Source organism: Elephas maximus, chromosome 17 (assembly GCF_024166365.1).
Source record: "Elephas maximus indicus isolate mEleMax1 chromosome 17, mEleMax1 primary haplotype, whole genome shotgun sequence".
Lineage (NCBI taxonomy): Eukaryota > Metazoa > Chordata > Mammalia > Proboscidea > Elephantidae > Elephas > Elephas maximus.
Genome location: NC_064835.1, coordinates 74,977,397 through 74,994,349, shown reverse-complemented (window position 1 = coordinate 74,994,349; position 16,953 = coordinate 74,977,397). Strand labels below are relative to the sequence as shown.

General features: G+C 48.0%; 1 protein-coding gene across 1 annotated transcript in view; it reads left to right on the top strand.

The window, feature by feature from the left end:
• The window catches only part of GAS6 (growth arrest specific 6), a 77,570-nt gene that overhangs the window by 42,444 nt on the left and 18,173 nt on the right, over positions 1–16,953 (top strand). Inside the window, exons 6-10 of the mRNA XM_049856237.1 lie at positions 629–751; positions 9,133–9,255; positions 11,524–11,645; positions 13,558–13,676; positions 14,380–14,569. Of these exons, the coding sequence (XP_049712194.1) occupies positions 629–751; positions 9,133–9,255; positions 11,524–11,645; positions 13,558–13,676; positions 14,380–14,569 (677 nt within the window). The remainder of the gene's footprint in view (positions 1–628; positions 752–9,132; positions 9,256–11,523; positions 11,646–13,557; positions 13,677–14,379; positions 14,570–16,953) is intronic.

Genomic DNA, 16,953 nt, shown 5'->3' with positions numbered 1-16,953 from the left:
GTAGAGATTGGCCAGCAGACTAGACCCCTCACCATTCACATGACTGCCCCAGCCCTGAAGGAGAGGTTCCTGCTACCCGTACCACTGTGCCTCTCTCGAGGAATTGGTTCTGTTGCCTCTGGAAAACCTTCCCTAGGCCACTTCCTCCTGGGAGGGCACACTCAGCCCACTCCACACAGCGGCCTGTGGACGGAGCAGGTCAACTCAGCGTGTGCTTGGGCCTGTCTTCTCATGGTGGCTTGGCAGTGTCAGCCCTCAAGCTGCCTGGTCACTCTTAGACTCCACCCTCCTCCTGTGTTCACTGGGTGCCTGCAAAGCCCTGGAGACCGTTCCTCACTTGAGGGCCTGTTGCAGCTCGGTAGGGTACTCAAGGGCTGTCCTTGTGCCTTCTGCCCTCATCTCCTCCACACTGCGCTGCCCTACAATTTCAAGTCTGGCGGTAATGCCCCTTTGGTTGTCTCCTGCAGAAATCTTCAGGGGTGCTCCCTTTTCACACAAAAATGAGCGATGCCCAAAGATTTGAAGGAGTGGATGTAGTGGAGATAAATGTGCGTAGAGGCTCTTTTGTGCTACCCAAGTACGTTAGGATGTGACCCTTTGGGTTTTCCCTCTCTGTCATTGCATCCAGACGTCAATGAATGCAGCCATCAGAAAGGGGGCTGTAATCAGATCTGCTTCAACAAGTTGGGCAGCTTCCACTGTGCCTGTTACAGCGGCTATGTGCTCTCCTCTGACAGCAGGACCTGCGAAGGTAAGCCCTACATTTAGGCCTCTCTTTCTCCTTCTCCTGCCTCCCCGCTCTCCCGCATTTTTTTTTTTTTTAATAATTTTTATTGTGCTTTAAGTGAAAGTTTACAAATCAAGTCAGTCTCTCAAACAAAAACCCATATACAACTTGCTATGTACTCCCAATTACTTTCCCCTCCATGAGACAGTCCGCTCCCTTCTTCCACTCTCTCTTTTCGTGACCGTTTTGCCAGCTTCTAAGCCCCTCTACCCTCCTATCTCCCCTCCAGGCAGGAGATGCCAACATTGTCTCAAGTGTCCACCCAAATCAAGTAGCTCACACCTCACCAGCATCCCTTTCCAACCCATTGTCCAGTCCAGTCCATGTCTGACGAGCTGGCTTTGGGGATGGTTCTGGTAGTGGGCCAACAGAAGGTCTGGGGGCCATGATCACCAGGGTCCTTCTAGTCTCAGTCAGACTATTAAGTCTGGTCTTTTTATGAGAATTTGGGGTCTGCATCCCACTGTTCTCCTGCTGCCTCAGGGGTTCTCTGTTGTGTTCCCTGTCAGGGCAGTCATTGGTTGTGGCCAGGCACCATCTAGTTCTTCTGGTCTCAGGATGATGTAGGTCTCTGGTTCATGTAGCCCTTTCTGTCTCTTGGGCTCATTATTATCTTGTGTTCTTGGTGTTCTTCATTCTCCCTTGATCCAGGTGGATTGAGACTCATTGATGCATCTTAGATGGCTGCTTGCTGGCATTTAAGACCCCAGACGCCACTCTTCAAAGTGGGATGCAGAATGTTTTCTTAATAGATTTGAATATGCCAGTTGACTTAGGTGTCCCCTGAAACCATGGTCCCCAAACCCCTTGTCCTGCTTTGCTGACCTTCAAAGCATTCAGTTTATTCAGGAAACTGCTTTGGTTTAGTCCAGTTGTGCTGACCTCCACTGTGTTGAACTTTTTTTTTTTTTTTTTCAAATTTTTGCAGTTGCACTGCTCTTCTTGCCAACATTGGAGGTCATATTTGCTCCCTCTGCAAGAGGCTGCTGCTGGCGGCTGGGTTCCTTTGGTTCTGGTGGTGGGAGCAAGACAGGGAATGCATCCTGCCAGAGTGAGCACATGCCCAGGCATGCCAGTAGTGACAGGGAGCTGCTCTCCAGCACTGTAACACTGGAATGATTCACCAGGGGATTGTGGGCTGGAGCTGGCTGAGGCTGGGCCAGCCCATCGGGCCACACTTCCTGACTCAGGAGAGGGAGCAGGCTGGGGAACCAGGCTGCCAGGTCTCCTTCCAGTCCCAGGGAACTTGCAGATGAGCCTGGAGCTGTTTGTGTGCAATGCTCCAAACCCAGGGTAAAAGCCATAGATGCTTTAAGGAAGTCGAGGTCACCCTGGGAGTATGCGGGTAAAAAAAGCAGGGCCCAATTAGGCCTCTTTTCAGACTCATTGAGCTTGCTGGTAAGCCTGGAGCTGTTTTTGTGCAACTTTGCAAGCTGGGACATTTCATGAGGGGCAATGTACAGGGACTGTGGAGGACAGGGCTCCAGCACCAGGCCACTGCTGCTGGTAAACTACCAGCCTTCCATATATCACCTTGTCCACACCAACCAAGCTCTCTTCCCAAAAGCCTCTCCCCGTCCCTGGTCTCCCTCTCTAGCCAGTTTCAGATACTGAAAGGTCTGCTCACCAAAGCAGAAGGCAGTTCAGCCTTTCCCACTTTTCTTGTTCCCACTTCAAGGAGTCTGGAGCTCTTTGTGGCCTAGAGCCAAAGACGGGGAGGTCTTGAGAACACCCCTGAAAGTCGTTGCAAATGTATGTACACTGGGTCCTCTCTGTCCCCTGGGAGTACCTGCCCAAAGCCTTTCCAGGGCTCCAGAGTAGCACCACGCCACGTTTGCAGGAGCTAGTGACTTTCTGCCTCCCGCCTTCCCTCCCTCCCCTTCTGACCTAGACGTGCCCAAGGACACCCTCCCGCAGGTTCCCCTCCAGAAATCTGGGGCACGAGTCTTATTGCTGCAGGCTGGCTTCCCCAGGAAAGTGGAACTGCGGCTGCCTGTGGCTTAGGGAGAAATAGCATCACAGAAGCAGAGGGATCCTGAGGAGCGTCCCTGGCATCAAAGAGGTGAATCTCTATCAGATGGGACAGAGGCATCAACCCCCTGTGGATACTGTTCACCCATTTCAGAAACGACAAATTCCATTTTTGCCCATTTCAGTGGCTCACATCCCTGAAGGCTCAGGCTTATTTTATGTCCAAATGAGATGCTGCCCATCTTAATGCATAAATGAAGCCCGTTTCTTTTTGCCATCTGTGCTCCATGGACCAGGAGAACAGCTCTGCCCTCTCATCAGCTGTGGGGCCACATGCAGGTGTTGAGTTAGACCCAAGTTTAGATTCCAGCCCCATCACTGGCTGTGTGAATTAGAGTAAGTGGCTTAACAGCCCTGCGGTTTAGTGTCCTTATCTTTCAAAGGCAGGATGGCAGCACCTACATTATGGGCTGGATTCCATGAAATGACGTCTATAAATCATTTAACACTCTGCCCAGCGTATAGTTAGTGCTCAAATCCTGGGAGCTAGTCTTACTATTACTTGAAGACAGTAGTGAAGAGATCCCTTATATATAATTCTCTGCAGACTAAAGAGGTCCAGTTTGGTTAAGTCAGTGGTTTGCCACTCTTGGCTGCACGCGTGCAAAAGATAAAAGGGCCAGGCCCCACCCCAGAACAGTAAAGTCAGAGTATGGGGGAGGCCCAGGCACTGGTATTTGTACAAAGATCCCAGGTGATTTTACTGTGCAGCCAGGCATGAGAACTCTTGCTTTAATCTCTGCTTTGAAAGCTTTCTTATGACTCTTTAATCACTGATGCTGTTATCTCATTGTTCCCATCAACCTTTTGAAGCTGAGGACTCGGGTGGTCTGACAGAAGCCCGGTGTAGGGGGAAGGTTACATTATTATTAGCTCATAAAAAAACAAACCAAACCATCAAGTCAATTCCGATTCATGGCACCCTATAGGACAGAGTAGAGTGGCCCCATCGAGTTTCCAGGGAGCGCCTGGTAGATTCAAACTGCCGGCCTTTTGGTTAGCAGCCGTAGTGTTTGACCACTGTGCCAGCAGGGTTTCCATCACCTTGTATATATGGCCCTTTAATTTCAATCCCGAATCCTGTTGACATCACCCCCGCCTCCCCAAACAGCCTGCCTTTGCTGAGTCATGTTTAGTGCACCGCTAGCGATAGAGCCAAAGGAGTCTGCCTGTTCCAAGGTCACGGCTTCAAGGTGCTCTGATTAGTATGCTGGCCAGTGTAGCAGTGCTAGGCTCAGCGGGGTCTGGGCACACCTGCCAATACCAGCCCCGACAAACACTCCTCTTTCTGTGGCCGTAACTGTTCCTTTTCCAGGGGCAATGGTGGTCCAGGAGTAGAAGTCTTGCCTTCCATAAAGGAGACTGGGGTTTGATTCCCAGCCAGTGCACCACAAACACAGCCATCACCCATCTGTCAGTGGAGGCTTGAGTGTTGCTGTGATGCTGAACAGGTTTCAGCGGAGCTTCCAGACTAGAATGGAGTAGGATGAAAGGCCTGGCGATCTATTTCCAAACAAATCAGCAAGTGAAAACCGCATGGATCACAACGGTCCCATCCTATTGTGCCTGGTGTCTCCATGAGTTGGAGTCCGACTCGGCAGCAGCTAACAACAAAGTTCTCGCTTCCGCCTTGGAACCCCGAAACTTAGGTACGCGAGTTTGGGATAAATGAGGATCAGCAGTCCTTGACATTGCGGCCAGGAAGAAGACAGAGCTTTCTAACATGCCTCCCTTCGGCTTCCAAAGGCATCTGTCTAGGCAGCATAAGAAAACGTGGCAAGGAGTCTCGAGCTGATGGGAGAGCTCCAGCTTGTTAACCTCAGCCCTTTTAGCCAGGGAGGCCAGGGACTTTTACATTGTCTGATGATTTTCTCAGCTGCCGGAACAGGAAGGGACTGAGTTGGCCACATTTGAGTCTGGGTTCCCCAGGCTCTGGCTGAGAAGTGTGGGCTGGCCAGCTTGGCTGGCCTCGATCTCCAGGGGAGCCGACCTGTTGCCATGGTGCCCAAAGTGGTGGGCACCAGGGTGAGGGCCCTGCAGGTGCAGGGTTGGTACCTTGATTTAGGGTCGGCGGGAGTACTTTTGCAACAGTGCATATGAAGTGCTGTTAGCAGGCTGGGTTTTCCATGCCTGGTGCCAATGCTACTCAGCCATAAATTCCTTCTGAGAGGAGCTTGAAAAGTATTTCCTTCACCCACTCATGTCCAGCTTTCCCGGATCATTGGTGTTACTGTGGTTGTTTATGGTTACTGGTTAACAAATTGTTAACTTCTACAGTGGGCCAAGTGGTTAAAAAAACCAAACCAAATCCATTGCCATCGAGTCGATTCTGAGTCAAGTAACCCTATAGCCACCCTATAGGACAGAGTTTCCAAGGAGTGCCTGGTGGATTTGAACTGCCGACCTTTTGGTTAGCAGCTGTAGCAATTAACCACTATGCCATCAGCATTAGGAAGGCAAGAATCAAGCCTGCAAGAGTGGAGTTGACCAGGGTCATGGAAGCTGAGATGAGGGCAGAGGAGGGGGTTGGGAGAAGACCCAGGGGCAGAATTCCAGGCCTTCTGTCCACCTCCAAGCTTTCAGTGTCACAGGAGCCAGTAGGGTGCCTGGGTCCCCTGCGGTGATACTGCTGCAGTAGAAGAAGCAGTGATGACTCAGAGGGGAAACAGGAGCCTTTGATAAAGCAGGGCGGGGACACTGGGGATTTCAGGTTCCACCCCATTGTTTGACTTGTGGAAGGAATGACCCAGCCTCTGGTCTGCTCAGGATGCAGCAAGGATAGACATAAATCTGGCCCTGGCCCCTGCCAACAGAGAATTTTCCACAGTTCTGGGACCTTCATTGGAGCTGCTTGCTGTGAGGTAGCGGTTCTCAAAGTGTGACCCGGTCTAGTGCATTAGCAACTTGTGAGAAGTGCAGGTTTTTCAACTCCCTTTCCGGATCTCCTGAATCTAAAACTCTGGAGGCAGAGCCCAGCAATCTGTTTGAACAAGCATTCCAGAGGATTCTGATGCATGCTCACATTCAAGAACCCCTGGTCTAAGGCAGAGCCCCTGGGTGGTGCAAATGATTAACGCTTACCAGAAGGTTGGAGGTTCGCACCTCAGAAGAAAGGCCTGTTGATCTACTTCCAAAAAATCAGCCGTTGAAAGCCCTGTGGAGCACAGTTGTACTCTGACGCACATGGCGTTGCTGTGAGTCAAAGTCAACTCCATGACTGGGACTGGGACTGGGACTGGGACTGGTCCTGGAGTGGCTTGGATGTGGGCCAGCTGCAGCCAGTTCTGCCCTTGAAAACCCAGCAGCTGATGGTCTGGCTGTTGAGACAAGTCCTTTTTGGAACTCTTCTTGGCCGTTGACTCAGGACAAGGTCAAGAAGCTGGGTTATCTGGCCCCATCTAGCCAGTAAAGACTGGTAAAGGTTTCTGGGTTGTCCCCAGGATTTTTCCTGTCATTGTTGTGTAGCAGGATCTTATCAGGCGAGATCAGAACGGGGCTGTTCTCCAGCTGAGAGAGACTTGAGCTACTGTGAAGGCCACAGTTGACTGTAAATTAGGAATCTTTGTACAGTGATGGCCCCTCTGATAGGGAGGCCAGAGCAGGTCTGGAAGTTCTCCTGGAGGGAGCTGGGGAGGAGGGGGGAGCTGCTGGAGGGTCCAGACCCATTTCACTGCAGCTTGCCTGTCTGGGCTTGGCCAGCAGTAAAACAGCCATTTACATGATTAGGATCAGATCTTGGCTTCCAGTCAGCTGTCACTGGTCAACTTAGAAGGGCCCCTGACTCGGTGAGTGTGAGGACTGTGCTGATGCTATGCCAGCGCTATTCTGAGCAAAGGCAGGAGCCCGGCTGGCCCTGCCCTGAGCAGGACAGGTAATTCCCTTCTGGGCCTCCAGGGCTCTGCCTGGTGGCTCCGCCATGGTGTGGCTCCTGTATGTCTGGTCACAGACCCAGCCAGAGAGCTGGTACTTATCTAAACCCCAGTGTTCCTGTTGTTAGGTGCCATCAAGTCAGTTCAATTCATAGCTATTCTATGGGACAGAGTACTACTGCCCCATATGGTTTCCAAGGAGCCACTGGTGGATTTGAACTGCCGACCTTTTGGTTAGCAGCCAAGCCCCAACCACTACACCACCAGGCTGAAATCTCTGCTAAGATGGATACACACACCAGCTACCGTAAAGGCTATTCCAACTCGTGGCGACCCCACGTGTGTCATGGTAGAGCCGGGCGTGCTCCATAGAGTTTTCAATGGCTGGTTTTTCAGAAGTAAACCCGGCCTTTCTTCCAAGGTGCCCTTGGATGGACCCGAACAGCCAACGTTTCAGTTAGCAACTGAGTGCTTAACCCTTTGTGCCACAAGGTAGACAAGACTAATTATAACCATTCCTTCAGGGCATCAAGAGTTTGTCCAATCTGGGGACTTGAACTGAAATACAGTTTCAGATGGATCAAGAGTTACATTTTTTGTTTTGAGGAAATCACCACAGATCAAGTAAAACTCAGCAAAGGCTTATACATTTACTCTAGGGGAACAGCAAAACGCTTCTTATGTTGGCTCATTCCTCTGATTAATGAGTGATAGCTTAGTTTCATGTTTGAAAGCCTGTGTTCTTGGGTAAGCTGCCCTTGCAACAAAATTATAAATAGTTGGAAAGTTTTGGGATAGAGTTTTTTTTTTTTTTTTTTTTTGCCATCTGAGGAACTGTATATTTAAAGTAATGATTGCACTTTCTTGATATTTCTTCTATTTCTATAGGAAGTTTTTTTTTTTTTTTAACTACAGGGCTTTTCTATTTGGTGTTTGTGGTTTGCCAGAATGGCAAAATGAAATGGAAACATCAGTATAAAACACTGATGATTGATTAATACTTTGGTGTTTGAGCGTCAATGACTATACATACATCTGAGCATGATTAGAGTGATAGGAACCGAGTCCCAGGGCCTGGTCGGCAGTAAGTCTCCCTGAATGAAAGAATGAGTGCTTAGCACATTCTTTGCTGTGCTCACTCCAGGTCGCTGAGGAGAGAGAAGACTACTGACACACTGGTCTGTTTCAAATTATAATATTCAAGTCTTAGAATTTGGGATAATTCTAATGTTAAAAATAGGTTGTTTGATCAATAGATGGATCCCGATAGAAAGGGGAAAGATGTAGCACAGAACTTCAAATTCCCAAAGAATCCAGACTTACTGGACCCACTGAAGCTGGAAGAATCCCCAAGGGTATTGCCTTGGGTATTCTTCAAAAACCTTTAAGCAAAACCATCCCCTGAAACCATCTTTAAACAAAGTCATGGTTTAGCTCAAAAAGTAAAGACTGTCATCCTTAAGGATTGCACTTTTTTTTTTTTTTTAATCTGTTGTGGCTGCTAACCAAAAGGTTGGCAGTTCAAATCTACCAGCCACTCCTTGGAAACCCAATGAGGCAGTTCTACTCTAACCTATAGGCTTGCTATGAGTCGGAATCGATTCGATGGCAATGGGTTTGGTTTAGTTTTGGTTATATGAAACCAAAGGGACCACAGTAACTGTAAAGCATAGATAAGTTTAGGGGGCAGTGAATCTAAATTGATGTGGGTAAAACAAGTAGAGCAGAAACAAGAAGGTTGAGACGATGGGAAAGATGAAACCTATGACACTGAACAGTATGTGTAGAAATGTTGAATGGGAGCATTTTTTGATGTGTATCTTGTCACCAAAAATAAAATTAAAATTAAATTTTGAAAAATAAGTTATGTAAAGCCAATAAGCCGCTAACTCTGAGGGGTGGTAATTTGGGTTAAGAAAGTTGCAGTGGGGGTGGGGGGCGTTACTTGTTTATTTTTCCATACTACAGTTATTTGAATTAAACAACAACGGTGTGCACGTGTTCCTGGCCAGTCAGCATAATGTCTGACACTGACCTTCTCAACCTGGGAAGATCAGAAATTGCTCCTGTGGTGTTCAGCCCCTGCCTGCCCCTCACCTGAGCCTCTTGGCCAAGAGCTGCAAGCCAAGGTGGAACCTACTATTTGTGGTGGAGGAGAAGGAAGGAAAAGAGGCAAGAGAGAGAGGAGAAGAAGGGATTGTTCTTGGGAGGTAGTGGAACCCAGGGCGTCATGCTGAACACCACCAGACACCAGGGCGTGATTGATTCCACCAAAACTAAAGGCTATCTTGCGTGGCCTTGTATTTAATCCCTGCCAGATATCAAAAAAAAAAAGCAAATCTCCAGTTACTCCAAAGGTAGCTGGGAGCCTTGCTTAGCCGCAGCTGTGCTCATCCAGATCTGAAGTACAACTGTGGGTCTTTGTTGCCTGGGTTTTGCTTGCAGATATAGATGAATGCGCAGATGTGAATGCCTGCGGGGAGGCGCACTGCAAGAACCTGATGGGGTCCTACTCCTGCCTTTGTGACAAGGGCTACAAGTACGACAGTGATAAGAAGGTCTGCCAAGGTACTGACTGCCTCTGTGCCACCTGAAGGCTGCTCCCTTTGTTTACCTCCCTCCTTCTCCTCTACTGTGTCCTCCTCTTCCCAGAATCCTCCAACTTCCCAGAAACACTTGGTGTTTGTACTTCCTAAGTGGGTACTGAAGTATAGGAATGACTGGCCAAATATCCAGGAAACATAGAAAATGGATAGGGTGTCCAAAAAAACACTCATATGAAAGAACGCCTCTCCATATATATCTGCTCCTGGCCCCAGAAGTCCCCATGTGGTGCCCCAGTCACGGCTTCCCTTAACACTGCCCACACACACACCCACACGCTTAAGTCTTGATGCAATTCAGTACCCTTCTCCCACCGGCCATAGGCACAGAGAAAAGATTTAATGGGAAAACATCGCTGTGCAAAACACCAGAAAGGCAGATCAAGCTCTCTCCAATCCTCTGTTTCACCCTGGTTCGGTGACTCTCACGGAAGAGGTTGGCACCCTGGACGTGTTCCGGGCTCTGGGCTACCCGAGGGCTTCCTTGCTCCTCCACTTCCGCTTGACCTACCCGCTTGGGAGCCTGGGTGGAGCAGTGGCTAATTGCTACGGCTACTAACCAAAAGGTCAGCAGTTCGAAGGCACCAGCCGCTCCTTGGAAACCCTATAGAGCAGTTCTACCCTGTTGCGTAGGGTTGCTATGAGTCGGAATTGACTCAATGGCAACACGTTTTTTTTAGGAGACAGGTCTGATGAAATCCTAGTTCTCACTGCCCAGTTCCAGCCAGATTCTGGAGGAGTTGTAGAGAAGCAAGATTCTTTCTTACCATTCGTCTTAGTCTCCTAGTGCTGCTGTAACAGAAATGTCACAAGTGGATGGCTTTAAAGAACAGACATTTCTCTCCCCACTGTTCAGGAGGCTAGAAGTTTGAACTCAGGATATGGCTCTAATAGCTGACAGTCTTCAGAGTTTCTGGCCTCGTAGATTCATCCGCCTCCATAATCTTCCAACAGAGTCTGTCTTCCCCTGTATGAGCTCCTTTCTGGGTCTTAACTGCTCGTTTTATAACTCAGAAGTGAGTGGGTTTGAGAAACAGGCTACACTGATAAGGCCTCATTACATAACAATGAAAACCCTGTTCCCAAATGGGATTATATCCACATGTACAGGGGTTGGGATTCCAACATGTATTTTGGGGGACACAATTCAATCCATAATACCATTCTTCCTTTCTGGTAGCCGTGGGAGGACCATGCCCTGTTCCTGATGGTGTGGAGTACCCTGGCATGGGAACAGTCCCTCCTTCGTGATGGAGAACATCAAGGAGGGGCCTGAGGAGCAACACTGAGAGTGTGGGGTGGTCTCACCTCACCTGCAGGAACAGGGTGCCTCCCGATCAGTGCTGCTGATCCCCCTCCTTCTTTCTCTACCAGAAGGGCCCTGACTGCTGGCCACCCCTCAGACTCTTAAGCACCCCAAGGATGGCTGCTTGAATTTGCATCAGTATCTTCTAGTCCACGTATTTTATGAACGTGATTTTAATACCAACCTAATTGTGTGTAGATTTGGCGTATTTTAAAAATTCTCTTTAAATTATTCCAATTGTTGTTGTTAGGTGCTGTTGAGTCAGTTCTGACTCACAGTGACCCTATGTACAACAGAATGAAACACTGCCCAGTCCTGCACCATCCTCACTGTCGTCGCTACGTTTGAGCCCCTGGTTGCAGCCAGTGTGTCAGTCCATCTCACTGAGAGTCTTCCTCTTTTTCGCTGATACTCTACCAACCATGATGTCCTTCTTTTGGGACTAGTCCCTCCTAAGAACATGTCCAAAGTGCATGAGACTAAGTCTCGCCATCCTTCTCACGAGCATTCCGGCTGTACTTCTTCCAAGACAGATTCGTTTGTTCCTCTGGCAGTCCATGGTATATTCAGTACTCTCCACCAGCACCACAATCCAGATGACTCATATTCCAGTGCTTTGCTTTTTTCAAGGAAAAGGAGAGCTGAGGAAAAAGGGATTATCCATCTAAGAGGGGTCAGCGTGGCCTTTGACCCTGGCTGCAGGTCTGGAAGAATGTGGGTAGAAACTGGAATACAGTGATCTAGAAGGGGAACAGGATTAGAGAGACTTTTGTTCACATTTCCATAGTGAACACATTACAGATTACACGTGTGATCAGGAAAGAAGAGATATGTCACTATACAAAGAATGTGGTTTAGAGACGTTTTCTTTTGGAATAATGCCAGCACATTTACATTTTCCCCCACTTTCCCTTTTGTGGCCTGCAGATGTGAACGAATGCGAGGATAAGCTCTGTGAACAGACCTGTGTCAACTCCCCGGGGAGCTACACCTGTCACTGTGACGGACGCGGGGGCCTCAAACTGTCGCAGGACATGAACACCTGTGAGGTAGCGTTTTCCCTTCAGTCCTGTGGAATGAAATCCTGCCTTCAAAACCCAGGATACACAAAGCCAGCATTGCTGGGGGCAGGGGGCATTTTCAAAACAACTGAGTCATACTTAGACTGGGTTAGCAGTGAAATTTCACATCTACTTGGATCACAGTCGTGGTGTTTTGTTGGTTACTCTTTGACAACTGACAGAGTAGGTTTGTCGAGAAGTGCTTTTGGGACTACTTAGCTTTTCCTAAAAGGCTTTGGTGTTCTTTGAGGCCCCATGGAGAGATTTGGGATAAGAAATGTGTCTGTTTTCTGGAAGTGTTTGGTTGTATTTATAAAATCACTATAGCAACTACCCACTCAACAACTGACCAGCATGGTTGTGGACCCAAAGTGTGACACAGCCACAAACTAATGCACATTTTCTACTGAATCTGTCACACTTACCCAGGAAGCTAGCTAGACCATCGTTTTGTAACATGTGTATGTAATTAGGTCCTGGGCGATTAGTACCTCCATCGGAGAACTAGCTGGCTGTATTACTGAGTTTTCCTGTTCACCTGAGGCCGTGGTATAGGCTAAAGAAATCTGCCTGGGAAGTTGATTATAGTGAACGTTTCGAGAAAAAAAAAAAAGGTTCTTCCAGATGAAATAGCCCTCCGTGGATGGTTTTACAATACTGCAGATGGTGGAAAATGGCTGCCAATGGTCTCTGGAATCTGTGCCTGAGGAGGCGGTGTTGACTGGGTACAGTGGAGTTCTGCTTGTTCACACATCTTATTCTTTGTCTCAATATTTACCTTACGTTGAGTGGAGAGAATATGCCTTTCCCGGCATCCTCACAAGGCTGCACGAGTCAGCTGAAGTCCCTGCTCTCTACGCTGTGGCCCCTCATGCCATCTTCTCGGGGGAATGTGGGGAGCAAGCACTGTGTCAAGTCAGCAGCTTCTAGCTCCCAGCTCTGCCGCCGACTAACTATGTGGTGTCGGGCAGATCAGTTCTCCCTCTCTGGTCCAACCCCTAATCTGACCTCCTCAGGTGCCTTCCAGAGAGGTCAGCTTTAAACTTCTGTGGCTTCCTGCTCTCTTTATTGGCAGAGTGGAGAAGCTGTATCAGTGATCATGGCTGGTTGACTAGAACTAGAGCAGAGAACATTCTAGAAACAATGGTCTTCAAGGCATCCATATTTTATGTATTTTGTAATAGGTTGTAGTATCATTGTTTTTAAAAAATTATTCTCTGTGTTTTTCTGTGTGTTTGAAGTATTTCAAAATTTAAAAAAGTAAAAGCAATAAGGGAAGTTAGGAGTGGAGGAGGGCAATGAAATATCAGAAGAAGCTGACTGGATCTCCCTGGGATGCACAAATTATGTATATAAATGAAACCAAAGCCTTCTAGAAATATATATATGTATGAGACAGACCTCTTCTCCTGGAAGCCGTTTAACACACTGGGAAAAAAAAAAAGCTAAACCCATTGTCATCAAGTTGATTCCGACTCATAGAGACCCTACCAGACAGAGTATAACTGCCCCATAGAGTTTCCAAGGAGCGGCTGGTGAATTCAAGCTGCTGACCTTTTGGTTAGCAGCTGAATGCTTAATCACTATGCCACCAGGGCTCCTTAACACACTGAGGTCTGGTTATAACAATCTTTATAGGATTTCAGTAACTAATCCTGGGGCACCGAGTTGCAGAGACTGATTGTATACTTAGTGTGACCCCGGCTTCTGATGCCCCGGAGGTGGAAGGTGATTAAGCTGTTGGTACAAGCTGTGGAAAGAGAGACAGAAAGACATGCAGCCTCACATAAAAAAACATAGGCACTGCGATTATCATGAGGCCTTGTGGTTAAAGGAAAGAAGCTAAAATAAAGGGCTGTTTCCTCCATGCCTCATGGTTATCACTCCTGTTTTGTGACAGGACATTTTACCATGTGTACCTTTTAATGTGGCCAAAAGTGTGAAGTCTTTGTATCTGGGACGGATGTTCAGTGGGACCCCCGTGATCAGGCTACACTTCAAAAGACTGCAGCCCACAAGGTGAGAAGGGGATTTATAACACACACAGATTGTTCCAGATGAAACAGCCACCATGGGTGGTGGCTTTACAATAACCCCAAACCTGTTGCCATCAAGTTGACTTCGGCTCATGGTGACCCCATGTGACAGAGTAGAACTGCCCCATAGGGTTTTCTTGGCTGTAATTTTTATGGAAGCAAGTCAGCAGGCCTTTCTTCCATGGCACTGCTGGGGGGTTTGAACCGCCAGCCTTTAGGTTAGTAGTTGAGTACAAACTTTGTGCCACCCAGAGACCTCACAGACACTGGAAAATGGAATCTGTGCCTGAGGAGGTGATGTTGTCTTGAGTACAGTGGAGCCCAGGATGGTCCTGGACCACCTCCTCAGTCTCAACACAAATACAACCTACAGTGTCACAAGTTTAAATACTACATTTCTGAGTAATTTGTCACCAAATGGTCCCACCATCCAGCCCATCATTTCTGGAAGACCACTTCTCAGGCAGGAAATCTGCTTTTGGTGGTGCTGGAAAGAATTATGGGATCGCTAGGGTAGAAGCTTGGCCAGTGTTTGTCCATGAACTGCTGTGCACCTGTGTGGCCATAGCTTGCTTATCTGTTGCTTTTTCTAATGCCAGATTTTAAGATATCAATAGGGAAAAAAGCCATAAGTTGTTCTGACCTGTGCATAATTCTCATTTGTTTCTTGGCACCCTCGTGATCAGACTTATGGCTGAGTTCGACTTTAGAACCTTTGACCCTGAAGGTGTCCTTTTCTTTGCTGGAGGCCATCAAGACAGCACCTGGATTGTCCTTGCTTTGCGGGCCGGCAGGTTGGAGCTGCAGCTCCATTACAACGGGATTGGCCGCGTCACCAGCAGTGGGCCCGTCATCAACCACGGCATGTGGCAGACGGTGAGTGTGGGTGCCCATTTCCCGTTCCTCTGGGGCTGCCTTTCCTGGCCAGCCCCAGTGGTTCTCCCTGAACTGAGGGCCCCAGGAATAGTCAAGTACTCGAACACTCAACAGTTTCTGAGTAATGCCTGCCTGGTGCTGGTGACACAGTGAACAGGAAGAGCTCTTGTCTTTGTGAAGCAGAGGGGCTCAGCATGAGTCTCAAGGGGCTTATCTTCTTCGTTTCACCACACAGTCTTAGCATGACTCCCTCAGAATATGGACTCACCCCTACAGCTGTGGTTCCCAAATGGGAATGTTTCCCTGCCAGGGGGATTTGACAACGTCTGGAAGCACAAGTGGTTAAGAGCCAGGCTGCTAACCAGGAGGTCAGCAGTTTGAATCCACCAGCTGCTCCTGGGAAACCCTATGGGGCAGTTCTACTCTGTCCTATAGGGTTGCTATGCGTCAGAGTCGACTCGATGGCAGTGGGTTTTTTGGTTGGAGACATTTTTGGTAGTCATATCTTGGGAGGGGGGATGCTATTGGCATCTAGTGGGTAGAAGACAGGGATGCTGCTAAACACACTGCGATGTACAGGGTGGGTCCTCACAACAAAGAATTTTTGGCCAAAAATGTCAGTAGGTCTAAGGTTGAAAAACCCTGAACTAGAGGTTCAGGGGCTTCCTGCTTCTCATCTCTGTGTGTATCATTGGCCCATAGTCTGAGCAGACTTCAAAAGCTTACCTTTTCAGTGTAGAGTAGTCAAATATGTCCTACAGACACCCTGATCGTCCTCCAGTCCCTGACTTATAGAGCCTGTTCATGTACTCATGGGCATCCACCCCTTCTGAGGTGGAAAAGCTAGTTATTGAAGGTCACTGGGAGCTCATACTTGGGTATGACACTTCCTAGAGAATTTTCTGGCTACATATCCAGAGTCAAAACCTTTTGGCAAATCTGAGGTGAGCATGCAGCTAACCTCCTGATTCAACCTGTACTGGAAGGTTTTTAAACCCGTTGCTGTCAACTCGATTCTGACTCATAGCCACCATGTGGCAATGGGTTTTTTTTTTTTTTTTTTTGGTTAGAAAGTTTTTATTTTAGGGAGCTCTTCTGCAAGCTGTTGGCTTTTTGGAACACAGTCTGACCTACTTTATATCCAGATCCATGGAATAAAGTGGTCTGTAATATACGGGCTCTCACTGTCCTTGCAAAGTGTCACAGTAACTGAAAGTGGGCTTTCAGAAGTGATTGTGAAAAAGAAATGGGAAAAGCACTCTTTTTTCCCTTAGAAATTAAGATAAAATGGAAAACTTCACCCTGGCCTCTGTGAATAAAAACACTGTAGACATTTGCTAATATTTCCATCCTCTCAAGTAATGTCTAGTTCCTTTCCTAGCCTCTTAAAGGAACAAGTATCTGCAGAGTGGCAGGAGAGGTGTTTCCAGCCTAAATACAGATAAAAAATAAATCTAGAATAAGACGTTTCTGAGAATGGCAAGCCTTGCAATCTGCAGATAGGAACTTGGTGCTCCCCAGCCCTGGAGATTCACGCCCTTGTCCTCCGTGTGGGGGCTGCAGGATGGGTGGCCTCAAGATGAGATAGCTGTGTGGAAAACATGACCTAGTCGATTTGATACAGTCTGCCCATTGATGACTCAGAGCTGCCACCGCACCCTGAAGAGATGAACCACTAGGGAGTAAGTGGCCGATCCAGGGGGTACCTCCTTCAAGAGGCGTGTCAGATCAATTGTGATATTTCCCTCCCCTCTATTGTTTCTGACTACTCCCCCAAATTGCACCTCACACCCACATACACGCATGATCTTTTTGACCCTTTGGACTGTCCTATACACACAGTAACTAAATTCAGACCCGATACCTAAATTTTTTTTTTCCACTTAAGCACAAAAGGAAATTGGTATAGGTCTCAGAGATTAGTGCCTAACCAAAGAAGTGCGACAATGGAAATAAAATGTGGCTGTGTGCCTGGCAGAAATGGCAGACAGGGAAGGGCAGGGCAAAGGTACATAAATTGCAGTCCCTCCTGGAAGTATGGGAAGCAATGTTAACCTCTATAGGTAGGGCTGTTTTTGTTAGTTCCCGTAGAGTCACCTCTGACTCAGGACGACCACAAGCACAGCAGAACAAACATTGCTCAGTCCTGTGCCATGTTCACGATCGTTGGTGTGCTCAAGCCCATTGTTTTGGCTACTGTGAGTTCCTTCCAACCTAGGGACTCATCTTCCAGCACTATGTCAGACAGTATTCTGTTGTGATCCATAGGTTTTCGTTGGCTAGATCACCAAGCTTTTCTTTCTAGTCTGTCTTGATCTGGAAGCTCCACTGAAACCTGTCCAGCATGGGTGGCCCTGCTGGTATTTGAAATTCCAGTGGCACAG